Below are 25,014 nucleotides of genomic sequence, written 5' to 3'. Positions count from 1 at the left end.
CACTATTACTAGGTATAACCTAGCTATAGCTCCCACTCCTGCACCCCCGCTAAGCCCCTACCGAAACGGTAAGATGGTCAGGGAGGTAATACGGCTTCTCTAGCAGGACAGGGTTGTCTGCCTTTAATAAAGGACTGGGGAGGGCGAAAGCAGGAAAACAAAGTGTTCACGGGTTTAAAAAAAACAGAGATTTGCCTTTAGGTGCTGGGATCACCGGTGATAGACAGGAAGGCTAAATACTGGGATGGAGTGAACACAATGAAAGCAAAGTTGTGTTTTTATTTATTACCTTAGGAAAAGCTCCATGACCATCTGATATAAATTGGCACAATTTAGGTAGGGTAGGTGAAAAGGTCAGGGTTTTAATTCTCATTAAATGCAGCAGGATGTGTCCCGCAGGAGCAGTTGTTTGTCAAGGCTTGCCCACAGCTGACCAGTGCTATGAACATGTGACGGGGATGCTGGCTACTGAGAAGGAGTTCCACAGGTTAGTGCTAAGGGAGATACTTCAGAAACGCGGTAAGCTGACTTTGGTGTTTAGCCAGTTGTATTCCATAGCCCAGCACCATGATGCAGCAGTGAGGTGGGTCTAGAATTAAATTTTTAAAGCTATATTTATATATACTCTACTTCATTCTGGTAGGCTGGCTGTGTAGCTCTAAGCAGCTTCCATATGCAAGTTGTACTGTTTTGTACCTAGACCTGCTGTGGATATAGCCAAGATTTAAGTTGTTCCTGGTCGAAAGAGCTTGCCCACAGCAAGGGCTGGCTTCTTCTGTGGCAGCCCAAACCTGCTGTATTATAGGCCACATTTGGCATTTTCCTTTGGGCATCCTAAGGCCCCTAACTTTGAAAGTTTTGACTTAGCCAGCAACCCTGTCTGCAGGGAGACGCTCACATCCCCTCATGGTCCCCAGAGGTCCCTCTGGGACAGGGGGGCATACACCTTATTTGCAGACCATTTCTAAAAATGATGGAGCTCGTGGTGGGGTGTCTCAGCACCAGCTTTCAATGGATGAGTCTGAAGGAAGCATCCCTGCTAGCTGGGAAAGGGGAAGAACAGCAGGGCTCATGGGTGCTGCTCCTCACCCTGTTCCCAGCTCCAGCTGGCTGCTGCAGGCCTCTGTCCTACTGCACAAGAGACTCCACACCATACTCTCTATCCATACCTGCCTGCACTAGTTGCAGGTCCAAGACATGATGTGGGTTTGGTTTTAAATTCTCATTATGGACAAAATTACCTAACATTACACAAGGACAATTCGGGTGAAGCACAGTCTTTCGTGCATGCACTGCTTTCCCTAAGTGGAGAAAGGCAGGAAAAGTTCAGTGAAAGATGAGATGAGGCTGTAATATGATTTCTCATCGTCCGTCAGTCCTGCATTGCCTGGTCTGATCACCACAGCCACGTGAGTATCCGCTTCCTCAGCCGCGTTGGCTTCTGAAACAGAGGTGGGGAGAGTGGAGATGAGCTTACCAACCTCTCCACATGAGGGTCTTTGAGGCTTGAAGATGCCCCAAAACACTGAAGTGCTTTTAAAGATTGAGACTGAGAGAGCAGCGTTTGCATGTGGCCCTGCAGGGCTCTAGAGAGGGACCAGCTCCCAGCAGACCTGCTGTGGATGACTGTAGCTGCTGCATAATGCGAGCAGACGGGAGCTGGCTGCCTCGCCATCTCCTCTCCTCTCCCAGCTGATGGCTGTCCAAGGCACCATGCAGGCAGCACGCACTGGCAGCTCGATCCTTGTCACAAAGAAGCTGGGCTGTGGTTGGGCTGTGGTGTTAGCAAGTCCAACAGCCCCCCCCTCACCAGGAGTGACTTCTCACAAGCTTCCTTCACTCCCCGAGCACAAGAGGCCGCAGGAAGACAACAGAGGGAAAAGGAGGTAACTGCAAATTCCCACCAGCTCTGCTGCCAGTGCTGGGGAGGAGGTAAGGGCTAACTCCTGGGGCTGAGATGGGGACTGAGATTACAAGCCAGTGCCATTTCTGCCAGAAAGACGTTTCCAGCAAAGGCAGGAAATTAAATTAGCTTCCCAAGCCTGGCTTTCCCGGGGTCAAGTCTTGGCGTTTTCCTGCTGCTGAACACAACCTAATGGTAAGTGGCACAAAGAACCAGCCACCGCATGGGCCACGTAGCAGCACAGCAGACATAGTCTGCTCCCCCAAGCATGGGTCATGAAAAGCACTGATCCTGTTTGTAAATGGGGCAAGCCAACTTCTTCCAGCAAATGCTCCACTCCGCTTCAACAGTCTCTCCTTGCTTGCTGGTGCAAGGGCAGGTTTTCTACTTGACCTATTTGTCATTTGTCCTTTGACCTATTTGTCATTTCTATTTCACCTCATTGCAGTGCTGCTCACAGATATCCCACTGTGTGACAGCCTGGATGTGTGAGGAAGGAGCATGGCAGCAGCTAGGTGGATACCACCAAAGCAAGGTGGTCTGCAGCATTTCTGGGATGCTTGTGACAACTCAGCAGCACACATTTACAGAGTACCTGCCTCCCTTGCACAGGCGAGAGCCAGCAGAACTGGCAGGCCACCTACCTCGAGGGACATCTGTCAAGAAGAGGATGTTGTTGGTGGCGCACCCAATACTGGCGGCAATCCTTCTGTAGCTCTCACTTTCTACCTTGGGGCCTATTTTGGTATCAAAGTGGCCGTCAAAGAGCTGAAAGAGAGAGAAAAGCAAAGGCAGTTGCTTAGTGCCACCTGAAGAGCAGGGCTAAACCTCGCTCCTGAGCAAGACGTCCCCTTTCCTTTCTACCACAGTAACAGCGGGGCAAATGCAGCCACGCTAGCATACTCAACTGGCTGAGCTTAACACCTGCGGGTCAAACCCACTGCCCCACCTTCCTGCCACAGACTCTATTCATGAAGCGTTATGGCAAGGGCAGTTGTGGGAGGGAAGGGCTCTGCAGAGGGAGAAGCTATAAGGTAGGCGATAAGGTTATCTACCTCCAGGATATCACCTTCTGTAGAGTATCCGAACAGAAGCTTCTGGGCTTCAATGCTGCCTGAGGAGTAGATATAGACCTTCATCCCTGCTTCCCGCCACTTCCGGATGGCTGGAACCACGTCCTCGAAGATTCTGAAGGAAAACAGGGCAGCAGGTAAGGGCAAACCCAGAGGCACCTGGAGGGACACCTTTAGCCAAGGCACTGTGACAACTGTGCCATTAGTTTGCAAGGGGACTTCATTCTCAGTCTGCTCAGGGCTTCTGCAACTGGGGAGTCTATTTCGGCAGCAGGTGACATATTCTTAGCTCCAGCCAACTGAGCAGCTCACTGACTGCTATGCAGACAGCAGCTCTGATATGAGCTGTTTCAGACATTTGGCAGGAGCTTCTCCAGCACCTTCAATTTGGAGAGGGGAAGAAAGGTTGGTGGAAATGGCATCCCACTGCTTTTCTCTGCGAGGGAGGAATAAGGGGGAGGACAGAGAAGACAGGCTCTTGCATCCTGAGTCCCACCTCCCTTGCAAGCTACAAAGATTTCCCTATTGGTAAGAGCTATGGTCATAAGCTGCATCCATATGGGGCAAACCCACCCCATAGGTTCAGGCTCTGACCATGTGTAGGGAGGAGCAGAGAGGAGGTTGCAGCTGCAGGAGCTAAATGAGCTTAACTGCACCACAGAGGGTGAACCAGCAGTTCACCAGGCAGCAGCATCCCTTCCCTTATTCTTCTGGCCTTGCAAAGTGCTGGGAAGGCAAGATACCAGTCTAGCAATGGGATGCTGAGTCTCAAAATGTGAGCTCTGTCTAACTCCTGGGTAGCAGCCGCCCAAAGACAACCCCAGCAGCGGGTAGCAAAGCTGTGAGAGAGGGAAGGAGGACCAAAGCCAAGGCAACTGCTGTGTAACTGCTAACGGACATGTCTGTTGGTTCCCTCATACCCTTCTCATTTATACCATAAGACCTCTCCAGTGCTGCACTTAGATGTATGTAAAAGCTCTTTGTATGCAAAGGACATTTACAAGATGACCCATGTACTGGAGGAAACTGAAGGCTAGAGGATGCTCGAGAGGGACAAAGTGAGTCTGACAATAATACGTGATTGATAGTTGTTAAGCAAAGGCCACAAACAGCCTTAGAAGGGCAGGGAGGGGGTTCGAGTCTGATATGGCAGAAGGATGGAGAGAGGAGCTGGAGGAGACGTGATCCCCAGGGAACCAAGTTTTCATCTCAGTCCAAATCGCAGCCTTCTCCCCTGCACTGCACAGCTCTGTGTGGCCACCTGGGCCAAGGCCCAAAGGTACTGCCCCAAAAAGCGGATCTGAGCGTTCAGCTTCAGGCTGAATGTGTGAAGAAAGAGGACTCCAAATAGATGCAAAAGGAGGTGTTGGACTAAGTTTTTCAGACTTGTAGCAATCAGCTGGCCCTTTCTTCGTCTCCAGTTTCTTGGCCATCTGCTCAGGGCCTTGTTATGTTATGTATTTTTTAAAAAAAAAAAAAAGTTCACTTTTTTTCATAGTTATTTATTAAATGTCTCTTGTGTCAGCTGAAAATATTTTGAGCTTGTACAGCACCTGCAGAAACTCCCAGCCACCCTCACGTTTTCACGTGCTGAGTTCAGTGCCTGGATTTCAGACACTGATATGCCAGATACCGCTGGGTGAGGGGGAGACTTTAGAGATCTCACTCCTTGGATGCTGCCAAGCAGCAAGGGTAGCTCCACAGTTTTTAGGCCACTATAAGACAATTAGCCCTGTTTTTAAAAAGAAAACCTACAGGACTGCTGTCCCTTTTGACTTGCTTTTGGGTTTTGTTGCTTTCTCTGGTGGATGTTTAAATTTTTCTGTGAGCTCTTTTTCTTCTTCCTCCGTCTTCCTTTGGAAAAACACTTTGTGAACTTTTTTTTTTTTACTTCGCTTTATTTTTTTAGTTTTAGTTTTTAGTTTAGTTTTTTTAGTTTGTTTTACTTCCTTAGGAACTTGAAATGCATAGCTTAACCAAGTATCTCTCAACCTAAATAACGTCAGGCTTAACTCCAGTTGTCCCTACTCATGCACCCTTGTGTTGTGGCTGAAACATAAAGAGGAGCCTGAAGACAAAAAGAAACGGAAAGGCAGGAAATGCTCAGGTAAGAGACAAAGCAGGAAGAAACAACTGAAAGGACCTAACCCTGCAACCCTAGCTTGTTTAGGCTTGTTCCAAAATGTCAGTGCAACTCAGGGATAAAAAAATGCAAGATGAAGAACTGTAAGAAGGTCATACTTGTGCCTCAGTCTCTTGGTTTACCAAGAAATCTCTGTAGAGAAGTATTGAGGCATTTTCTGAATTTTTAATGCAGAAGATAGTTGTCCCAGATGAATGTTCTGCTGGTCGTGGGAGCAGAATCACCCCATGTCATGCCTCTATTACCTTGTTCTGTTTCTCAGACCCCATCTCCTTTATGGACCCTGCCCAGGTGGCTGGAGAACTGGCGGTTACCCAGCATGTACCTGCAGATTATTCCTTAAGGAGAAACATTCTCACCCACTTGTCATCTTCCCAGTGGAGACTGAGACAACTTGGTCAGTCCCGAGGTTACGGTAAGCTTTTGGTTCCCCAGATCCAAAGATTAAGCTCAATGGATTTGTGTTTCACTGCATGATCAAGTTTGAAATGGACACAGCAGTGCCCTGGCTTAAGCCCCGACTGAACGTAAACATATTAGCTTCTCCAGCAAGGTAGTAATCCTATTTGCATTTGTACATGGGGCTGTTTCCAGGAATAGCTTATGCAGCTATTCTGCTAACAGATGCCTAGGAAAGATGCACCCCATACCTGCCCCAGGGCAAGGGACACACAATTACACACACAATTACTCACTCTCCTTTGACATGCCCAGTTGCATAGGCTGCCCTCCACATGTGACCCTGCAGCTGCTTCAGTGCTGTGGTCTTCCTGTCCAGAGACATCTGCCAGTGCACGTTGTCTACGACTGCCTGGATGACCCGCTCCAGCTCCTCTTCCCCACTTCCACTCTGCAAAGGGATCGGCACGACCCCATCCAAGCTGGAGTCCTCCTGAGCCTGGAAGTCATCCACAATAAAAAGAGGTGAGGGAAGAGATGGAGCAGTCTCAACATCTCAATTTAGGAAAGGGGTCTAAGACCTGCATCAATGCACCTCTGTGCAGGACACAGCTTGAACTGCTCTTCACATGAAGGGTTACAACATTGTTTGAATGCTTTTCTCAGTGGGAAATTCAGACTTCAGTAGTGTCTAGAAACACTTGCTTGGATTGTACTTTCCAAATCCAACAATTAGCACTACTGTAGCTGTATTGTAAATACTCTAATGAGAATTATACTTGCTTAAGTATTTAATTACTGAAATTAAGGCAAAGAAGCAAATGCATCTGTTGGCTTCAGACAGCCACAGGTCTCAAATTGATGTCGTGTCCCTGGACAGAGGCAGGATACCCTGCCCTGTGCAGGACAAGTACTTTTGCCATCCCTCCATGCTGCTTGCTGAACAGGTGCCTGGCAGCTGCAGGTGGTGGATTCAGCAAGAGAAGGGCACAGTGCAGGCATGAAGCTGAAAAGCCATGGTTTGACGCCCGCTCAGGGGCTGTGAAGACCAAGGTGAGCTGACGGAAGCAGCTGAGCTGCTGCCTACCAAGCACCAGCCCTTCCTCAAGCACAACCCCGGGCTTTGGGTGGGGGAGAATCAGCCTGTCATGGCAACCAGCCTCCGTGGTGGACAAGGAGAGGTATAGGCTCATATTGGATGACTGGGGAAGTCCGAGTAACCTGAAGTCTCAGGCATGCCGTGAAAACCCAGACAGACACGGTATAGCTCTGTTGGTTAACCTGTTTTCTCAGAAGTCCGACGTCCCGCTGGCATTCCTCCTCCTCCCAGTGAGCGCGCAGATACTCCTTCACGTTGTCTTTGATGTAAGGGAACAAAGTCTCCTGGCAGCACAGAAGAAAAACAGGCAGCTCCTTTAACCTGGCAAAGGTAAGGCTGACTTGCTTTTAAAGCAACTGTTTGCACATGCTGGTGTGTACAGTTATTTCCCCCACTCGAGCTTCCCCTACAGTACTGCAGCTTGTGAAACTGCCTGCCAAGGGTGTCTGCCTGATCGCAGGCCAGAGCCAACCTTGGGCCAAGATTAGTGCAGGTCGATTTTTTGCATAAAGGCTTATGTAGCTGCAACTTTTAAATCCCAGGATGGAAAGGTGGGTGTAACTTTTCCTGGGCTTGCCAAAAAATGTTGCAAATGGCAGACATGACCCCAAGTTCCCATCAGCTGAGGATGACAAGGCTGACTGTGAATGTGCTCTGAACTGACTCTGAAGTTATACTACTCTGTTTTTAATGGGATGCTTGCCCTAACAAAGGTCATTCTGAAAACACATCTCAACTTCTCACCAGAGCTAGAAGACCTTTTTAAAAAGAAAAGTCTAGTCCAGTGACACTGAGCTCCATAGGACAGTCTTCCAAATGAAATGAAACAGGGTTAGGGAAAAGTGCCACAGGAGAATTATAAACCTTCCCTGAGATCCCAAGGGCAACCAGAAATAATTACAAATTGCTCTCATTAGTGGTGTTTCACAACTGAGAAGCCACAAGCAGCTGCCGCGACAGCATCTCTGGGTGTGGGAAGAGCCTCAGGATACGAGGAAGGGCAGGGAGCTCCTTCCTTTGGGTACAGAACTGAGCTTTTCTTAACAGGGAAAAATTTGGGATGGGGAGGAGATGGGAGGAAACTAACCCGAGCTCATCACTCCTCAAAAACTGGCCAGTGATATTTTTCTCCTCACTGTGTGTCACCTTTAACTTGTTACTGAATTAAGAAAACGGTGGTCCTGAGAGTGTGATGTGGTGGCAGAACTGCAGGCTTTTCTATTACTCCAATATTGTGTTTTCCACATTGTATATTTTAAAAACAATGTAAATTTAGGGGAAATGAAAATATCTTAAATTCCTAGAAAATTACCACAAACTTGTCTAGGGAAATCAACAGCCTTGTAATACCCCCATTTACTCTCTCATTTCCTTTATTTGAGCTTAGTTGCTTTCAAACTATCATCTTTTAAATCATGGAGGAAATTAAAGAGTACCCACGGGAAATACAACTGACCCACTGACTTGGTTTAACTTCCCTTACAACTTGGATGTCAAAAGGTCCCAATTGCTTTCCAAAAGCAGTGTTTCGTGTTCTTGTGCTGGCAAAGAAGAAAGGCTCTGAAAACGTGTCTCCAAGACTTCAGCTTTCAGCAAAAGTTGGTGGCTGCAAACTCTTGAATAGGTATAACTGGGGCTGTTACTGACCTTCATAAATTCACCTGCTTCTCTTTTATCTTGGCTAGCAGGAGACCTGAGCCTGTCTGTGCACAGCTCCCATTGCTCTGTCCATCTCCTGCGCATGCTGGGGAGATGCGTGCTATCACCCCCCCACACCGCTGGACGGCCGGGCTCCTCAGCGGCGTCCAGCCCCAGATGCGGCTGCCCCAACACAGCTTGGCAGGATGGAGAAACAGCTGTCAGCAAACACAGCTCGACAGCCCTCCTAAGCTTTCGCAACTGCTCACAGCAATGTTAAATCCAGTACAGAAAGGGTGGTATTTTTACCATCAGTAGACACCCACATAGCATGCTGTAAATAGCGCTTGTAGGATTTCAAGTGACCAGGGTCAATCTTCCTCTCAATGTCCATGCAAACGGTCGTGAAGTTCGGTGACAATCTGCTCTTTTACAGGAGATCTGGCAAATCCCAGGAGATGTACTTTATCAAATTACATCTCTCCCCTGCCATCTACTTTTCTCTGCCAGGGTGGACCCAGCAAAAGAGAAAACTTGGTGACCTCTAACTAGGGGCCACCAAATATTCTCTTTTCTGATATCTTTCCTTAATCCACCCATCAACTGGCTCATTCTATTTCCTTACTTTTCATCTTCAATAATTCTAATACTAAAGAAAGGATTAAATTGAATCCTTTAATATTAAAGAATAAAATGTCCACAGAATCAGCAGTGGACCTTTTAAAGGGAAACAGAAATTATGGAGGTTAACTGAATGTCCAAGTGAAACAACTTGTTTCAAGCATTTTCAGGATTTCCAGCAAACTGAGTTTTATTGAGAACCAGAACTCATTTGGCCTCCCTGCAACAGGAAGACTTTGGGTAGGAAACCGTCTCAGGTGTATGGCATGTTATTTGCATGACAGCAAAACGGATTCAAGGTGGATGTAACCAACTTCGTTGCCCTGTTAGTAAAAAATCTGAGCTGTTCAAACTGTTTAAACTGAAAGATATCGAGGGGAGGGAAGCAGCTGTAATGTCATCTAGACCTGAAGTTTCAAGAGCACTGGAAGAACGTGGACAGGAAAGATGTAGGTCATGTTGTTCATCTGTTAAACTGTGTTAGCAGAAACACCTAGAAAGCCTGGCAAGAGCCTTCACCTCTCTGCACATCATGTGGCTCGCAAAGCACCTTCATAAACTACTGGCAAAAAAGATCCACCAAAAGCTATAATGTCTCATGGAGAAATACCGGTTAATGGCAGGAGCAGGGATAATTCCATTTGGTGTCTTAAACAGAAGCAAATTGCTCCCTCCTGTGAAGCTCATGAGCCTGGTTAGGGACCAAACCCTCTTGGAGAGGAGGGACCCGCAGCAGTTGGAGAACTGCAAATTTTAATAGCACATTTACAGCGTTTGTCCAGATGCCTCCTGCTGGCCTCACAGACTTCCCAGTCCCCTGGCTCCTGCACCTGGACGAACATTTTCAATGGTCTTAAGCCTTCTCCTAGGCAAGGGAAGCCACTCATACATATTCGCTGTTAGTACAATCCTCCCCATGGACACTTGAGGCGCTCTCTGTGCTGCCCTCCCCGCGTACTGGTCCTGTGCATGCTGCAGGAAGGACACCCATCTCTGGTGACACTGGAGGCATCTGACTGTACCACCCTTTTGAAGGCAAAAGGCAGTGGATAACCCCGAGATAGTACTTCAGGCTCTCTGCAAACTCGGGTGAGCTGCTGCAGCTCCAGCCATCTGGGCAACAGTGATGCTCGAGGGTTTTTCCTAAATGAGGCTCAGAGCACTCCAACTGCCCTATATCCATGAAAAAAATCATTTACTGAACTGCCCTGGATCTGAACAGTTCCCTGTTCCCCTGCGCACAAAAGAGGCAGGCGATCGGAAAAATGAGACCTATTTTGTCGCGAGCATTATTCAGAAAAACACAGAAAATGTGTCACGGTTTTACACTTCTAGAGGAAACTCAGGCCTGCCCTCCGCAGGGCTGCGGCCCCGGGAGAGGCGCTTCCCCCCCGCAGGGTGGCCGTGCCAGCGAAGGGGACTTGCAGTCACAGAAATCTGGCCGGGGCACCGTGCCCCCGCCCCGGCTGCCAGGGCTGGGGGGGATCACGATAATAACGGCGATGCTAACGGGGCTCCCGGCCGCGTGGAGAAGCCGCCGCCGCCCGCCCCGCCGGGTCTCACCTGGACGAAGGCGATGGGGGTGGTGGTGCCCTCGATGTCCAGCAGGATGGCGCGCACCTCCGCCGGCACCGGCAGCACGCCCATGGCGGCGGCGGCACGTGGGGCGCGCGGCGTACCGGGGGAGCGCTGCGGCGGCGGGCGCCCCGGCTGCGGCTGCGCGGGGGCCGGGCCGGACGCACGGCCGCGGATCGCGGGAAGCGAGCGCGGCGGCGGCGAGACCCCGGCGGCGGGGAGTTCCGCGCCGGCTGTGCCCGCCCCCGGAGCGCGCGCCCCGCCCCGCCGCCTGCTGAACGGCGTTTCTGGGTTCCACGTTACCCTCCCCCCTCCCCGCCCCAGCCTCGGCGCCGGAGCCCGCCTGCCCCGCTTCCCCGGTCCCCGACCCTGCCCGGGGCAGCGACCCCCGCCTCGTCCCAGGGCCCTCGGCGGGAAGGGCGCGCGGAGCACCGAGCACGCAGAGGGGCGAGGCGGGCGGGGATGGCGGCTGCACGCCGCACTCCGGGCCCCGCAGCAGGGCACGGCCGTACCGGCGCGCAGCCGGAGCGACCGGGCCGGGGCTCCGGGGAGGCCGGCCGGCCGCCGGCGGGCGGGTGCTGCAGCCCCGCCGGAAGCCGCCAGGGGCGCTGCGGCGCCGGGCGAGAGGGCGGCGCTGATTGGCTGCCGGCGCGGCTATATAAGGGCGGCGCAGGCGGTGCCCGGATCTCTTCCGCCGCCATTTTCTCGCCCGCGCAGGTCTCCGCTGCCTCCGCCGCTCGCCTGAGCAGTTCCGCCGCCCTCGCCCCGCCATGGAGGACGCGACCGAGATGAGCGGCGGCCCGGAGGAGTTCGCCGAGGGCTCCAAGATCAACGCGAGCAAGAACCAGCAGGATGACGGGTAGGGCCGGGGGGGTCGTGCCTCTCTCTCCCTCACCCACCCTCCTGGGCCGCGCGCGGGGGGGGGGGGGGGGGGGGGGGGGCGGCTCGGGCGCTGGGGGGGCGGGGCGGGGCCTCCCCCTCCGCACGCCAATGGCCGCGCCCGCCTTTGTGTCCCGGGCTGGTGACCCAGTTTCCGTGGGGCGGGGAGAAGGGGCTGCCAATCAGGGGGCGTGACGTCACCGGCAGCCTATGGGGGCGTGCGCTGGTGGCGGGCTCGGGGCGGGGGCGGACGCGCAGACCCGGCCCAGGTGTAACGGCGAGGCCGGGCCGGGGCAGCCGCTGCGGCTCCCCCGGTGCTGCCCCTGCGGCCTGGAGCAGCGGGCACGGCGGTCAGGCCGCGCAGGCCGAGCCGGGTAGTGGCGGTGGCTTCCTGATCGCCTTTGGCTTGCGGCGGCCCCGAGCGGGCTTGCTCCGTGCGCCACGCGTGCATTTGCACCCAGCTGTGTGTGTGTACACACGTGCATTTATGCGTATTCGTATGTACTTGTTGCGTTTCAGGAAAATGTTTATTGGAGGCCTCAGCTGGGACACCAGCAAGAAAGACTTGACAGAGTATCTCTCTCGGTTTGGCGAGGTTGTGGATTGTACAATTAAAACAGACCCGGTCACTGGGAGGTCGAGGGGGTTTGGGTTCGTGCTCTTCAAGGATGCTGCCAGCGTGGAGAAGGTGGGTGGATTGCTTGTGCATCGATGGCACAAAGCCTGCCTGTGTCACTGTAGCGATCTGAGACTTCGCTTCTTTGTGTGCTTCTTAGGTGTTGGAACTGAAGGAACACAAACTGGATGGGAAGTTAATAGATCCTAAAAGGGCAAAAGCCCTAAAAGGGAAGGAGCCGCCAAAAAAAGTGTTTGTTGGTGGGCTGAGTCCAGATACATCTGAAGAACAGATTAAGGAGTACTTTGGCGCTTTTGGCGAGGTATAGTATAATGGCATATAAGAACAGCTCTGGTTTTCAAGTGCAGTGTTGCCTCTGTCTTAAGACAGAAGAGAGCTGGCTCAGGCTTACATAAAACTAGGGATTGTTGAAATGATGCATGTTAATGATTTCGTAGTGTTGTGATAGGCTGATTTATAGCTGTCAGAAGCAGTTGGTATAGACATTGGACTGCCAAATGGTTCTGGTAGCATAAAAAGTTGCTTACAGATTTCACGTGTTATTGATAGGTGCTTTTGCTTTCAGATTGAAAACATTGAGCTTCCCATGGACACAAAGACGAATGAAAGGAGGGGCTTCTGTTTTATCACGTACACAGATGAAGAGCCAGTAAAGAAGTTACTAGAAAGCAGATACCATCAAATTGGTTCAGGCAAGGTATAGAAGCTCTCGTTCTTAGCATGTAAAATAGACCATCTCTGTAGGCTTCCTGAAAGCAACTCACAAAATAGTCTTGAAATTCTTGATGAGTTAAAGAATTTCTGTCTTTACAGTGTGAGATCAAAGTAGCACAGCCCAAAGAGGTATACAGACAGCAGCAGCAGCAGCAGAAAGGAGGAAAAAGCAATGCAGCTGGTGGACGAGGAGGTGGAAGGGGGCGTGGACGGGGTGAGTGTTTTGGATGTTGAAATTAATGTAAATACTTAAGTGTCTGTACCAAAGACTAAGGTGTTTGTAAATATTCCAGGTTTCAGGCTGTATGCAGATCTTGTGTTTAAATTGAATGTGGAAAGTAGCCTGTTAGTGAATGGTATTTTGGTGGTTTTGATTACTTGTGGAAGCTTAAGAATCTCTTCTTGCTCTGCCTGCATTCAAGTGCTGAAGTGGCAAGCTGGATGTAGGGTGCTTTTGTATAGCCACAGTTGACAGCATAGCTAAATGGATAGTGCAGTTATCTTTTCGCGTGAAGGGATACACTGTTAGTTGGCTCATGCGTGAGAAACCACGAGCTGTTTGCTGAAGAGGAAGACAGTCACTCTGCTACACCTTACGGATAGATGGGAAGCAGTCGGCTGTTATGTTACAGGTTAATGCATCTCAGTCTTAAAAAGTCAAGCAGTCACAAACAACACAATGCAGTAAAGCTGATCTGTGGTATAACTTGGTGTTCGGGCAATTAATGATCCAAAATGGAAGTTAAAGGAAAACAGCAGGAGCTGCTGTAGTGTATGCCTTTAGTGTTGTGTTGTGTTTTATGAGCAGGACTACCTGCTGTCTTTCTCTAACGTTGTGGGTGATAAGGTCTTATGACCCATCTCTCTCATCCAAAAGAGATGCCTCAGTTCTTTTTAGAAAATTTATTTTTCTTGGGTTCTTGGGAAGGTAAGAGGATTCTTCCAGGTAATAGTTCTGGCATAGAAAGATTGCCGTAGAAAGTTAGATGAAGTGGCATAGGAGAGGAGTGAAATAGTAAGTTCTGTAACTTATAAATGCTATACTTGGTTTCAGGTCAGGGACAAAACTGGAATCAAGGATTTAATAACTACTATGATCAAGGATATGGAAACTACAATAGCGCTTATAGTGATCAAAGCTACAGTGGCTATGGAGGATATGACTACTCTGGGTACAACTATCCCAATTACGGATATGGGCCGGGATACACAGATTACAGTGGTAAGTGGTTTTGATCTCATTCCAGATAATAATAGCATGCCTCTTTATACAGGGGCCTCATTTAGTAACTTGTTTTGTAACACCTCTTACTCATAACACATGGCTCTAAAGAGTAGCTCTGTTGGTGTACTGTATGGGAACAATCTCCTTCAGTGTTGGATGTTAATCTAATGCTTCTGGGTTGTTCCCTGTCCCCCCCCCCATGTTATCTGCAGGTCAACAAAGCACATACGGAAAGGCATCCCGTGGTGGCGGCAATCACCAAAACAACTACCAGCCGTACTAAAGCAGTACCTAGTACTTGAGGAAACAGGTGTGTACATGAGTGCAAGGTCCACTCTGAATATGTCTAATCTAATTTAAAGATCAATAGACAAATGAAGAGTAAAAACTTGCGTAGCATGACTTTTCCTTTAATTAAGCTTTTGTTAACGTAAAAAAATAATTTTTTTTTAAAACCAGCTTTGCCTACAGTGTCTATAGATCTTTAACTTTGTAAAAATGTGACTTTATCTTCTTTAGTACTTCAGAAAAACATAAGAGTTTTTCTGTTTTGCGTTGTGTACCAGGTGGTCTAGAGGAATAATTAAACTTATTAGAAGTATTAACAGGTAAAGTACTGAAATGGGTACAACTTAAGGAAAACAAGAATGTTGTCTTCTAACTCTGACATTATACCTTGTTTGTACCCGCCAGCGGGAACTTCATTGCAGGCCGTGTGTCACCCTGACCACGTCTATCTCTGGGGTCGCACGTTGCAGGCAGAGCGCAAGGCATACACCAGAAAACGCTGTCCTGTGGTATGGTCTCTTCCAACTTCATGTACCAGCGTAAAGATTAAAGTGGAAAACTTCAGACTTTGGCTTCTTTTTTTAATCTTTTTGGAGATTAAGTGTCTTAACTTAAATGGTTTTTTACAGGAGTTAAAGTACATAAATGCCTTTACAGCTTAATCATTTGGTCTTCTGTTTAGTGTTGTATTTCAATTGTGGAACTTCATTTTAAGTGTGCATTCTTTAAGATTTAATGCTTGCTTTTTTCTTTTTATAGCTAATAGTGAAATCTGCAAACCAAAACGAACTTTTAAATCTGGAAAAACGTTAAAGATCATATGCACGTGGACTGTTTTGAACTAAATCAACCTGACTTGTGTTTGCACAGCAGTCGTTTAGATGGATAAACAAATAATCGTAAACCCTTTTGGCAGTGTTTCCAGTGGGGAAAAAAATAATCCAGAACCTGATTAGTAGTCTAAATTGGATGTGTGGTGTTCTGGAACAGTTTCCTAAATGGGCTGAATGGCTATATTTGGGAAGATAAATTACTGATGGGTAACAAAACCTCTTGTGTTACCTTAATAAATATGCATATGATCTTCAACAGTGAAGAAAGGAATATATAGAAGACTTAAAGCAGTTCATGAAAATGGACCTTTTAACGATTCTTGTAGTAACTTGCACAGATCTGACATACATTTTGTCTTGATTTTTAGGTAGAGATACTGCAACAAAGCCATCTTGCAGCGCATCGTGAGTGAATGGAGGGTGGTCTTCGTGAGACGAAATGACTATTTTGTAAAAGACTTTTAGTGTACGACACAACTGTGTCCAACTGTACATAGTGGCCGACTAGTTTTCTTTTATGGTTTTTACTTTCTTTTTGCCATTCATGTTATGACACAATGTGGACTTGTGTTTATACAAACTTTATTTGTATAATTTCATGTTAAAGGATTCTCTAATAAATGCTTACTTAAGTGAATGTGTAGTCTTGCTGTTGGCTGTCAGCTTACAGTGGTATAACTTTACTTTTACTTGTATAGAAGGGCAGGTACCTTTCTGGAGATCGTAAATGGCTCAAGACAAGGCTATTGTGTATACAGGTCAGTACAACCCACTCCTTTTCCTGACCCTGTCTTAAGAGAGCACCATAATGCCTTGAGTTAGCATCACAGTGGAAGATGGCAGTTTTCTCCTGCCAGCTGCAGAAAAGAGGAGAGAGTGGTCTGTGGCACAATACTGTCAATTTCATACATCTGGAACTACAGCAGCACCTATGCTGGATAGCTCAGCACTGCTTGAGGGGTTGGAGGATGAGATCTGTATCACCTTTCAAGGTTTTTCAAGCACTTAAGGTTCTAGAATGCTCAAGGCTATAACTTAATTACTTCCCTGGAGCGAATTCCCTGTCTATTCCAATTCCCAGCAGGAGATTACAAATTCCTCAACTTGCGGGTCAGCAACTAATTTCTGATCCTTCTGATGTGAAGGATCTATTCCTTCAAGTTAGATCCTGTACTGGATTCTTCTCAACTGGACCAGAAAACAGGTTTCCTATCTTGTGTATACTAGGCAAGCAACATAACAAAAGCCTGAACAAATGATTGCCAGAGAAGGGAAACTGCTTTAACTAGCAGGTTGTTTTCTGAATAGGGGAACAGCTGGCACACACATTCTGCCTGAGGCCAAAGTATTGCAGCAGTCTGCTGTAAGGTTTTGTTTGTTTTTTTTTTTTTTTTTCCTCAGCACAAGTATCTAGTCATGTATCAAACTTTGCGTGTTGGAAGAGTAAAGTTAAATGTGAGTAGCTAATACACAGGGGAGACTAGTCTTGCAAACTTTTAAAGGGAGTAGTCTGGGTAGAGGTTTCTCTCTATAAGTTTTGAAACCATAATTTCAGTGTTTATTTCTCTCTCAGGCAGCTGACTATTTTTCTTCCCCTTCTGTCAGACAGAAGAGCTGCATACCGTAACTGCTCTGGGTTAAGCAGTTGCTAGATCTGGAGAGGTTCTTGTCATCTTAGCAATTAGGTTGGATGAGAGAAGACTCACTCACGTCACTGGGTCCAAACTAAAGAAAAAGCACATGGCCGCTGGGAGAAGTCACAGTGGTATGTGACTTTGTACTCCCGACTTTTCTGGAGCGCAGCTGGATGCAGAAGCTGTCCTTAACAGCAGTGCCTCCGGGTGGCTGCAAGCACTGCTCTACTTTTGCCACTAGGACGTGGCTTTGCTATTACACTTGTTTGTTAATATAAAAAACCCCACTAGTCTAAGAGTCAAGTTTTACTTCAACCTGTAGCAATTTATGTTTTAAATTTAAAAGCGACTTTTTTTTTTTTTTTTTTTTGTAAAGGTTCATTTTGGTACCTTCAGGCACTGGATGCTCCAGGGGGTGTCCGCGGATTGCGAGGTGCCCAGGAGCCCAGTGCAGGCCGGCCCTGCAGGTTCGGGACCCCGCAAGGCTCCGGGAGCCGCGTCGGGCAGGTGCCCAGCAGCTACCGGTTGGAGAGCAGCCCGCCCGGCCTCACGACGAGCGGCCGCTCGCCCCGTGTCCGGCTCCGCAGCGGCCACCCGAAAAAACCCCAAGGCGCTGCGGTTGGCGGCAGGCCGCCCGAGGTGCGGTGCGGCGCGGCGCTCACGGACGACGGCCACCAACCGACAGCTCCAACGGCTCCGAGGACTGCGCACCCCCCGCGCCATCTCGTCGGGAGGAGGTGTCACGTGACCGCGCCCGCCGCTCTCCTTCCGTCCGCCATTTTAGGTTGGGTCGGTGGTGGCGCCATTAAAAAAAGCGAGCGAAAGGAGGAGGGCTCGGTGCGCTTGTGCCGTTGCCGGGGCCGGGAGCGGGGCCGGGACCTCGGCGGGGAAGCGGCAGCGGGGCCGGGGACGGCGGGCGGTCGCCGGCCGGCCGGCGCGGGTCAGCGGCGCCATGTCGGAGCAGCAGTTCGCCATGGACTCGGCGGCGGCGGGCGCCGGAGGCAGCTCGGTGGAGCCGGCGGAGCAGCCCGAGGGGCTGGCGGGGGCTGGGGCGGGGGGCGCCGACGGGGGAGGTGGCGGCGGCGGCGGCGGGATCGAGTCGGAGGGAGCCAAGATCGACGCCAGCAAGAACGAGGAGGACGAGGGGTGAGCGGCGGGGGCGGCGCGGGCGCCCCGCGGCTTTTGTTTCCTTGGCGGCGTCCTGCTGGGGCGGGCGGCGAGGTTCAGCGCCTCTTGGCTCGGCCTGGTGCGGCGCGGCCCCACTTGCCGCCCTGTTTGTTTACTTGGCGCCGCGGCGACGTCACGTACCGGGCCGGGCCGGCGGGGGCGGGCTGCCGGCGGGGCTCGGGCGGGCGGTGCCGCTCGGGCATGTCCGCCTTCCTGTTTGCTGGGAGCACCGGGGCGTGCGGAGCGGGACAGAGGCCCCCGCGGCACAGCAGTGACCGCTGCGAGCCGGCTTGCGCTGCGGCAACGGCGGCGGGGGGCGGGCCGCTGCTCGACCCGGAGCGGCGCGGCTCGGGCGGTAGCTGGCGGCTCACCTGGAGGCTGCAAACCTAAGCGCGACCTGGGGGCCTGGTGTGCTCTTGGAAAGTGCAGCTGGTCCGGTTTGCTCTTCGGCATTACAGGGAGTCGTGGGTAATACCGTGCTCTGGGTCGGTTTCGATAAATTAGTGGGACCAGTGCTGTCATGAAGTTCCAAATGCTGTCAAGTGGGGAAATGTCATGTCCCTGTCAACCCGAATGCCACAGCAGTTGGCAGTGTCTGGTCCTGTGTGCCAACCTACAAACTTTTTCTTTTTTTTTTGAGGATGTCTTTCCTAGAAGTTAATGTGCAGGGTATGTGTTAAGGACTGTAACTCAACGTAGTTGAATGCTCAAGTTCCAGTCACTTGGTGTTGCCCTATGTTGCAAACATAAATGGTATGTCAGTTGCGTGTCAGTGAGAGGCATGAGACACCTTGACTTCTTCCCACCCTAAACTATTCCTTCTCTTCTCATGAAACTTGCTGTGAGGAACATTGCTTTAGGTGACAGCTTAAGAATGAAGGCAGCATTTAATCTTCTAAGGGTCTCTGCCTAATGCTTGGCATAGGGCAGTGTCGCTTTCATATAGCAGGTGAAATTCCTGTATAATAAATCCAGTCACAGGATAGGCTGCTGCTGTATGCTGTCTCGTGTCAGGCCAATAAGAAACTCAAGTTGCAGGCCTGTTTTTGATCAAGGCAGAAAATAAACTGGATAAAGGAAGACTAGCTACTGTGTCCTGTAGAGACTTGCTGCGAAACCTTCCTGAGTGTCTTCCTTCTTCTCTAATAACTGGGATGTTGCTGAGAGCAGGGAGAGAGAACAGGAACCTTTTTTGACTGTTCTGCTAGGGTTAGTGAAAACTTAGAATATTTTTGTTACTTTTCACCTGTTCTTGATGACTTTAAGTACCTTTGCAGTTTGCATATGTTTTACTTTTTGCCCTTGAATACACACCTATTAAAGGATTTTCATGAGGAAGCTCATCTTCTTTTAAGTCAACACAGTCTAGAAAAAGTTGTCACTGAGTGGTGCAGTGAGCATACTCACATTGGGCAGTGAGTATGCGTAACATACATTGACCTGTAGTTTAGTTCAATTGTTTTTTGACCTGTCAATTCTTAAGGGTAATGCTGTACAGGATACCAAGTGTTTTGACAGCTGTCTTGGTAATAGAGGGAAAAAAACACATCCTGGGTAGCCTCTGGATGCGGGTACATCAGTATTTCCTTTGCATTAGGAATTAGAGACAGTGTCTTCAGGAAAAAACAGTGCGCAGGTTCTCGTACTCTCAGATCTCCCCAGTGAGAACTGTGGACTTAAGAAAGCCACTACTTGTGGTGATGGCTATGCTCTGTTTAGCTAAGTCTGAAGTTTGAAATCTTTCCTGATACGCTTCTGGTAACTTATCGTGGAAAACTGTATGTGCTGATGTGACTTATATTTCCCAAACCAGTTTGGCTGGTGTATGTATTTTACAAGCTTTTGACAGCACTGTGACATTGCACCTTAATTGTTTCTTGTGCTCAGGTTTGTGTTGTAGCCTTGATCTGACCTCAGTTTTGCAGTGGAGCGGTAGTTCGTCAACTTCTGTAGTGGCAAACTGAAGCAGTCATGTTTTGCTGCTCTGTAACTGGACTCACAGGTGCAGTTATTGCATGATGGGAAGAAAATCCTTCAGAGGGCTGTCAGTTTCAAACTTGTGTTCTTGGTCTGTCACGTGTTCAGTGATATGAAGCAGCATTTTGTATGGTAATGTTGGTTGTTGATAATTGTAAAACAGGTGTTTTGTATGTCACATTTGTATGTTTGATAGTAACTGCTAGAGTATCACTATCTGACCCCATGTGTCAGAAATACGATGCTGCATCCTCCGTATACATTCTGTTTTGCTGCTTTAACAAAAACCCACAAAACAAACGAACAAGAACCTTAATGATGGATGAACACAAGGACACAAAAGCATCCTTTGTCCTTTAATCCTCTCCATACTGCTGTGAGGCTGCTGGTTTACCAGTGTGGACCATTTTTGCCATATTGGTCCTGAAGACAATAAGATGTCACACTAGGAAAGGCTTTTGGTGCTTTGTTGAAGAGAGATCTGGAACTACTGGGAAAAGTGGATAAAGGGATGGGGAATCGGTGCTCCTCTTTATAGACTTCAAGACTTTATAGAAGCATCTGAAGCTCCTGAACCCCCTCATCTGTATGGAGGTTGGATATGTTTGTCAGAATCTGAATGCTCTTGTTAATTCTGTAAGAGCACAGCTAATTCAACAGAGTTAGCTCACATAAGCAGCTTTTGGTTTGAGACAGTTTGACTTGTGGAAGTACAACGCAATTGTACATGATTGGCAGAAATACTTGTATGTGTGTGGAAAGTGGAGGAGTTAGAAATGTGGTACAGTGTTTTTTCAGGTTTTCTGGTAACTGCTTGTGATTGTGGAATAAATTGGTACAGTGAAGATGGACAAAGCTTGGTAGAAAGTGTTTTTATGGATCATAATGGATCATACTTTTTGTTTTGAGCCTGCTGTAAAATCTTCTTTATCAGTATTAGAAGAGATCATCTCAGATCAAATCCTCTTTTGAATGGGTGCATAAGCCCTATGCATAATAACTAGGAGTGTTTCATTTGTGTGCATATTGGCTTGATTTTTAGTTGATGCACATCATGAAGTGTTTCCTTTCAAGACACGGTGGTTCTTGATTTTTTTTTTTTTTTTTTTTTTTGGTGGCTTACTAATGCGATGGTATGGTCATGATTTGATTCCAAGCTTCCACTGTGTTTTTGAAAATACAAGTCATGATCAGAGTTGTCTGCTGTACGCATTTGCCCAGCAACACTGGTCCTGTAGATGGGATATTGGGAAGATGTTCTCGTGATTGTATTGGATTATGTCAGGTGTTTATATCATGTTTTGGGGAGGAAAGATAAGTTTTGACCATCCAATACTTTGCTTTTTTACTGCTTTCTGGGGAAGGGGACTTGACTAAACTTTCTTTATTTCTTTTAGTTTACTGATATTGGCATATGTCCAGTCCAGACTAGTACATAAATGCTGGTCTTTAACTGCACTGACTTACAAATCTGTTCTGCCTGTGTTTGTTTCATAAGCAGTTGTGTGGAGGCTCTGCAGATAACTAAATGGAATTAAGCCTGTGGTGGGTCAGTAGTGATGGGAATGCAAGGAAGTAGTAAAATATCTTTTCATCACTCTTTGTAGTTTCTTGGGATAGCAGAGTAAGCAACTGCAGCAGAAGATGGTGCAGAACTTTTGTGTACATGTCAGTCTTTATCTAATCTGGCCAGGATCATTTAAGCAAGTTCTCAAAAAGTGCAGGCCTGTGTGTGTAATGTCACCGATAAAATTCTGCTGTTCCTTACATTAGGTAACTGATCTCATAAAGCTTGACAGTACAGGATTTTGGCTAAGACACATTAACAGATTAACCATCTTGTCTTAACAGGAAAATGTTTATTGGTGGCCTTAGCTGGGACACTACAAAGAAAGATCTGAAGGACTATTTCTCTAAATTTGGTGAAGTTGTAGACTGCACTCTGAAGTTAGATCCCATCACTGGGCGATCGAGAGGCTTCGGCTTTGTACTCTTCAAAGAATCAGAGAGCGTAGATAAGGTAGTATTAATGTAATGAAACAAAATGTTCAATTTTACATGTTCAAAGATACAGCACTCAGATGATTGTATGCATAGTTATTTGTACGTGATCTGTTAAAGATGATTCTGGGATACAGTATATTTAAGATGCTTATTGAAATGTTTTTTTCCTGAACAGTCTTGCTTGTGATGCAGTGGCCAGGACCACCAGTGATGCCCAAAGTATGGCTTTTTGTACTTACAGGGGAGCATACTGCAAGCCACTGGACTTGAGCACTTTAAAAATACTGTATATAAATGTCTGCTGTGTACTACTGTGAAAGCAGTAATTTACAAAGAACGTCAAGTCTTTGCATTCCAGAGCTGCAACGTGAACCTCTAGAGTAGACCTTTGATAGATAAATGGGCTTTGATAGATTTGGGCTTTATCCAAACAAAAATTAGCTGTTAACCTTTCTAAAATGCTGTTGACACAGCACACTGGAAAGTTTTCACCTTCATTGACCTTTGGTGATATCTAAAGTACAGATTCTTTACTTCATGAAGTTTCAGGATGGGATTGTAGAGTACTTTCTGACAAATGTTACACTTCTGCTTCCCTTGGGTGATAAGTGACTCTTGAAAGGCTCTGCCTGTGTTAGTGGATAGTGATCAAAATCCTAGATCTGTTTGGTTTTGTGCAACAAATTATTGCTATAATCAAAGTATTGAAATTGAAGCAATAGCATTAACAAAGACTGAGTATAAAATAACTGGGCCTTGCTCAAAACATCAGTGAAACATTTAACTTAAACTGTGAGTAAGGTCGTGTTTTAATTTTCCACAGGTCATGGACCAGAAAGAACATAAGCTGAATGGAAAAGTCATTGATCCAAAAAGAGCTAAAGCCATGAAAACAAAAGAACCCGTTAAAAAGATTTTTGTTGGGGGCTTATCTCCAGACACGCCTGAGGAGAAAATAAGGGAATATTTTGGAGGTTTTGGTGAGGTACGTGGTGAAATAAACTGCTTATGCTTGTAGAACTTGTTCTGTCTTCAAAAATACAGTAATAAAAAGCAGCCCCCAAATGCAACCTGCGTGGATGCTACTGTAAGCTTGATGGCCAGTGTAGCTCCATGTGTCTTAGTAGAATTTTAATAAGAATATTAATTACAGGCTTTGAGTTGCATAAACTGGGTTAATGGAAGGAGGAGCTGGGATAAGTCAGAGAGTTAAGAACTAATTCATGGGATGTCTGACAGTCTTGACTGGGGCAGGCACGGGAGGCAACGTTTTTGAGCATGCTGCTTTGGTCAGTTGGGCGAGATGCTCTTCAGCCACCCCAGCTGGTCTGCTATGGCACAGATTCAGACAGTTTCCCTAAATTATGTGCAACTGTGTAGTCTTGTGTCTCTGTCCCTAGTTTTTGGTGGTGCACATGAACAAAATATCACTGCAGTCCTTAAAAGCTGTCCTTGTATGAGCTTGGTACAGCTACTAGTTCCCTATTAGTTCTCAGATGTTGCCAGCATCAGGTGACAACTGTGTTGTCATGAAATTCGATTGTCATATATGTGCCATTTTACCACCTTACAGACAGTTCACTCTGGACTATAGATGTTAACTACTATTTGCCTAGGCTGAGGACTCATGTGCCATATGTAAGGAGAACTGTATTCTGTGTTTGTAGTGAGGTATAAAATTTGTCCTGTTTAACATACAATTTTAGCAGCATTGTGGATGAACAGAACTATGCACTTGCACAAAGCTACATCTTTTTCATATGAAACTTGAAGGTTTAGGTCTGTTCAAGGTTTGAAACACCTGGTTACTTCAGTCTTAACTGAGTTAAAACTGAAAGTCAAACTGAGACTATTTATCCAGCACAACTAAAATATTCTTTGTGCACCATATTTTGTATGAGTTCCTGAATGCGCAAGTGATATTATGAGTTAAAAGAAAAAAATCTTTTACGCAATTATCAACACTATTTCTAGGTAAGGTGATGTTTGTGATGTTGATGGTTTCTAGTGATGTAAAACCCTATGAAGGAGGCACATTATCATATTCAAATCTAAATAATTTCAGTTAACAAATATGACCAGTTAGAAACATTAAATGGCATGAATGTCAGGATAAAAGATAAAATCACTGTCTTCCACCAGGTTGAATCGATAGAGCTCCCCATGGACAACAAAACTAACAAGAGGCGTGGATTTTGCTTCATTACTTTCAAGGAGGAGGAACCAGTGAAGAAAATAATGGAAAAGAAATACCACAATGTTGGGCTTAGTAAAGTAGGTGGAGTTTTTCCTAGAGAAACTGAACAATGACAATAGAGGGAATTACATTATCAGTTGTATCTGTTTGGGGATAATAGTCTGAAAATACCTGTAAGCATTATTTCTTACATGTAGGCATTATGCCTATGAAATATGTATATAGGTACTAGGAATAGGTTATTGTAATCTTAACTTCTTGAGCTGAGGAGGTTTCCGGTGAGGTTTTGTACGGCAGCCCCTGTGGGGAGAGGGCTGGGCTGCAGCGTATTTGTTCACTGTGAAGCTCCCACGTTCTCTAGCTGTGTGGTCAGAATGCTGTGTCACTGGTCTGCTCTACCAGGCTGGACCGTGTTCTCCTGGTAGCTGGATCTTTGCGTGTTTCATATGGAAATACTTTGTTGTTTTAAGCAAAATGTCAGGTTATCTTGGAGTGCTTCCAAAACTGAAATGAAATGGGAAGTTAGGCTTTCCTGCTGGAAGTTACGTTTCTTTCAGAAACGTGGTTGAAATTCACCCTTGTAACAAAAACTGAAATTATGGCTGGCCTGTCCTTTGTTGGATGAATATGTAGTGGAAGCTTCAGAACAAAGTTGAGTAAAAATGTTGGCCATACTTTTGTAACTCTGATTTGATTTCACTTTTCTCAGATAAATAGACCTCAGAGGTCTATTTCAAAGGGAAAACAGAAAGACATACAAAGAAATAAGCATTCTTTTCAGAATTGGTTCTGCTGGCAGAAAATTAGGAAACTTGAAATTTTTTATAACGCCAGTCTCTTACCACTATTTTCAAGTTGGAGAGTGTAAGCTATCCGTTTTCTTTCAGGGAGAGCACCAGGGTAACCAAATCCTCTTTTCTGTTTAGTGTTCTGTAAGTTTAAGAATGGTTTGCAGGGGTTGTCTTTGCTAATTGGATCTGACTTTAACTTTCCATTTCTAGTGTGAAA

At 47.3% G+C, this 25,014-nt stretch overlaps 3 protein-coding genes and 1 long non-coding RNA gene across 12 annotated transcripts in view; 2 read left to right on the top strand and 2 right to left on the bottom strand.

Moving 5' to 3' along the window:
• Positions 1–259: 259 nt before the first annotated feature.
• Positions 260–10,651, bottom strand: ENOPH1 (enolase-phosphatase 1). Its single transcript, XM_087737369.1, has 6 exons — positions 10,440–10,651; positions 6,800–6,901; positions 5,815–6,017; positions 2,959–3,091; positions 2,548–2,671; positions 260–1,441 (listed from the first exon to the last, which is right to left on the bottom strand). Exons 1-6 carry the CDS (start codon positions 10,521–10,523, stop codon positions 1,302–1,304), a joined length of 786 nt encoding a protein of 261 aa, XP_087593495.1. The 5' UTR covers positions 10,524–10,651; the 3' UTR covers positions 260–1,301.
• A 472-nt stretch (positions 10,652–11,123) lies between these two features.
• HNRNPDL (heterogeneous nuclear ribonucleoprotein D like) lies at positions 11,124–15,664 on the top strand. Of its 3 annotated transcripts, none has more exons than XR_015699971.1 (9): positions 11,124–11,310; positions 11,850–12,018; positions 12,107–12,268; positions 12,533–12,664; positions 12,781–12,895; positions 13,736–13,903; positions 14,119–14,216; positions 14,600–14,700; positions 15,396–15,664. XR_015699971.1 is itself a non-coding variant. In XM_087737368.1 (8 exons), exons 1-7 carry the CDS (start codon positions 11,222–11,224, stop codon positions 14,187–14,189), a joined length of 906 nt encoding a protein of 301 aa, XP_087593494.1. In that variant the 5' UTR covers positions 11,124–11,221; the 3' UTR covers positions 14,190–14,216; positions 15,396–15,664. The 3 variants fall into 3 exon arrangements, 1 of the variants encoding a protein (XP_087593494.1); XR_015699972.1 differs by having other exon boundaries at positions 11,125–11,310; positions 14,600–14,703; XM_087737368.1 differs by lacking the exon at positions 14,600–14,700.
• LOC148051523 (uncharacterized) lies at positions 15,372–17,151 on the bottom strand. Its single transcript, XR_015699974.1, has 2 exons — positions 17,052–17,151; positions 15,372–15,884 (listed from the first exon to the last, which is right to left on the bottom strand). It is a non-coding gene; the product is annotated as an uncharacterized LOC148051523 (long non-coding RNA).
• Positions 17,152–17,466: 315 nt separating this feature from the next.
• HNRNPD (heterogeneous nuclear ribonucleoprotein D) overlaps positions 17,467–25,014 on the top strand; it is a 10,437-nt gene continuing 2,889 nt past the window's right edge. For 5 of the 7 annotated variants that reach the window (XR_015699970.1, XM_087737363.1, XM_087737362.1 and 2 more), the window contains exons 1-5: positions 17,467–17,807; positions 21,657–21,825; positions 22,633–22,794; positions 23,952–24,083; positions 25,008–25,014. The exon at positions 25,008–25,014 is cut by the window's right edge and continues 93 nt beyond it. Coding sequence is in view for 6 of the 7 variants with exons in the window: in XM_087737363.1 (XP_087593489.1) it covers positions 17,614–17,807; positions 21,657–21,825; positions 22,633–22,794; positions 23,952–24,083; positions 25,008–25,014 (664 nt within the window). In the remaining variant the exon portion in view is untranslated. Of the gene's footprint in view, positions 17,808–17,831; positions 18,293–21,656; positions 21,826–22,632; positions 22,795–23,951; positions 24,084–25,007 lie in introns of those variants that run through there. The other 2 variants (XM_087737367.1, XM_087737366.1) reach the window with 2 other exon arrangements.

This window comes from Nipponia nippon, unplaced genomic scaffold, assembly GCF_047370975.1.
Source record: "Nipponia nippon isolate SJK-2023a ecotype South Korea unplaced genomic scaffold, ASM4737097v1 scaffold_6, whole genome shotgun sequence".
Lineage (NCBI taxonomy): Eukaryota > Metazoa > Chordata > Aves > Pelecaniformes > Threskiornithidae > Nipponia > Nipponia nippon.
This window is presented reverse-complemented; position numbering and strand designations above follow the sequence as displayed.

Coding starts and splice junctions, on each gene's coding strand:
- ENOPH1 (XM_087737369.1), bottom strand. CDS start 10,523: ATGGGCGTGCTGCCGGTGCCGGCGGAGGTGCGCGCCATCCTGCTGGAC. Junction 6,018..6,799: donor TCGGACTTCTGAGAAAACAG/GTTAACCAACAG, acceptor GATGACTTCCAG/GCTCAGGAGGACTCCAGCTT. Junction 3,092..5,814: donor ACTGGGCATGTCAAAGGAGA/GTGAGTAATTGT, acceptor GTTTTCCTTCAG/AATCTTCGAGGACGTGGTTC.
- HNRNPDL (XM_087737368.1), top strand. CDS start 11,222: ATGGAGGACGCGACCGAGATGAGCGGCGGCCCGGAGGAGTTCGCCGAG. Junction 11,311..11,849: donor AAGAACCAGCAGGATGACGG/GTAGGGCCGGGG, acceptor GTTGCGTTTCAG/GAAAATGTTTATTGGAGGCC. Junction 12,019..12,106: donor ATGCTGCCAGCGTGGAGAAG/GTGGGTGGATTG, acceptor TGTGCTTCTTAG/GTGTTGGAACTGAAGGAACA.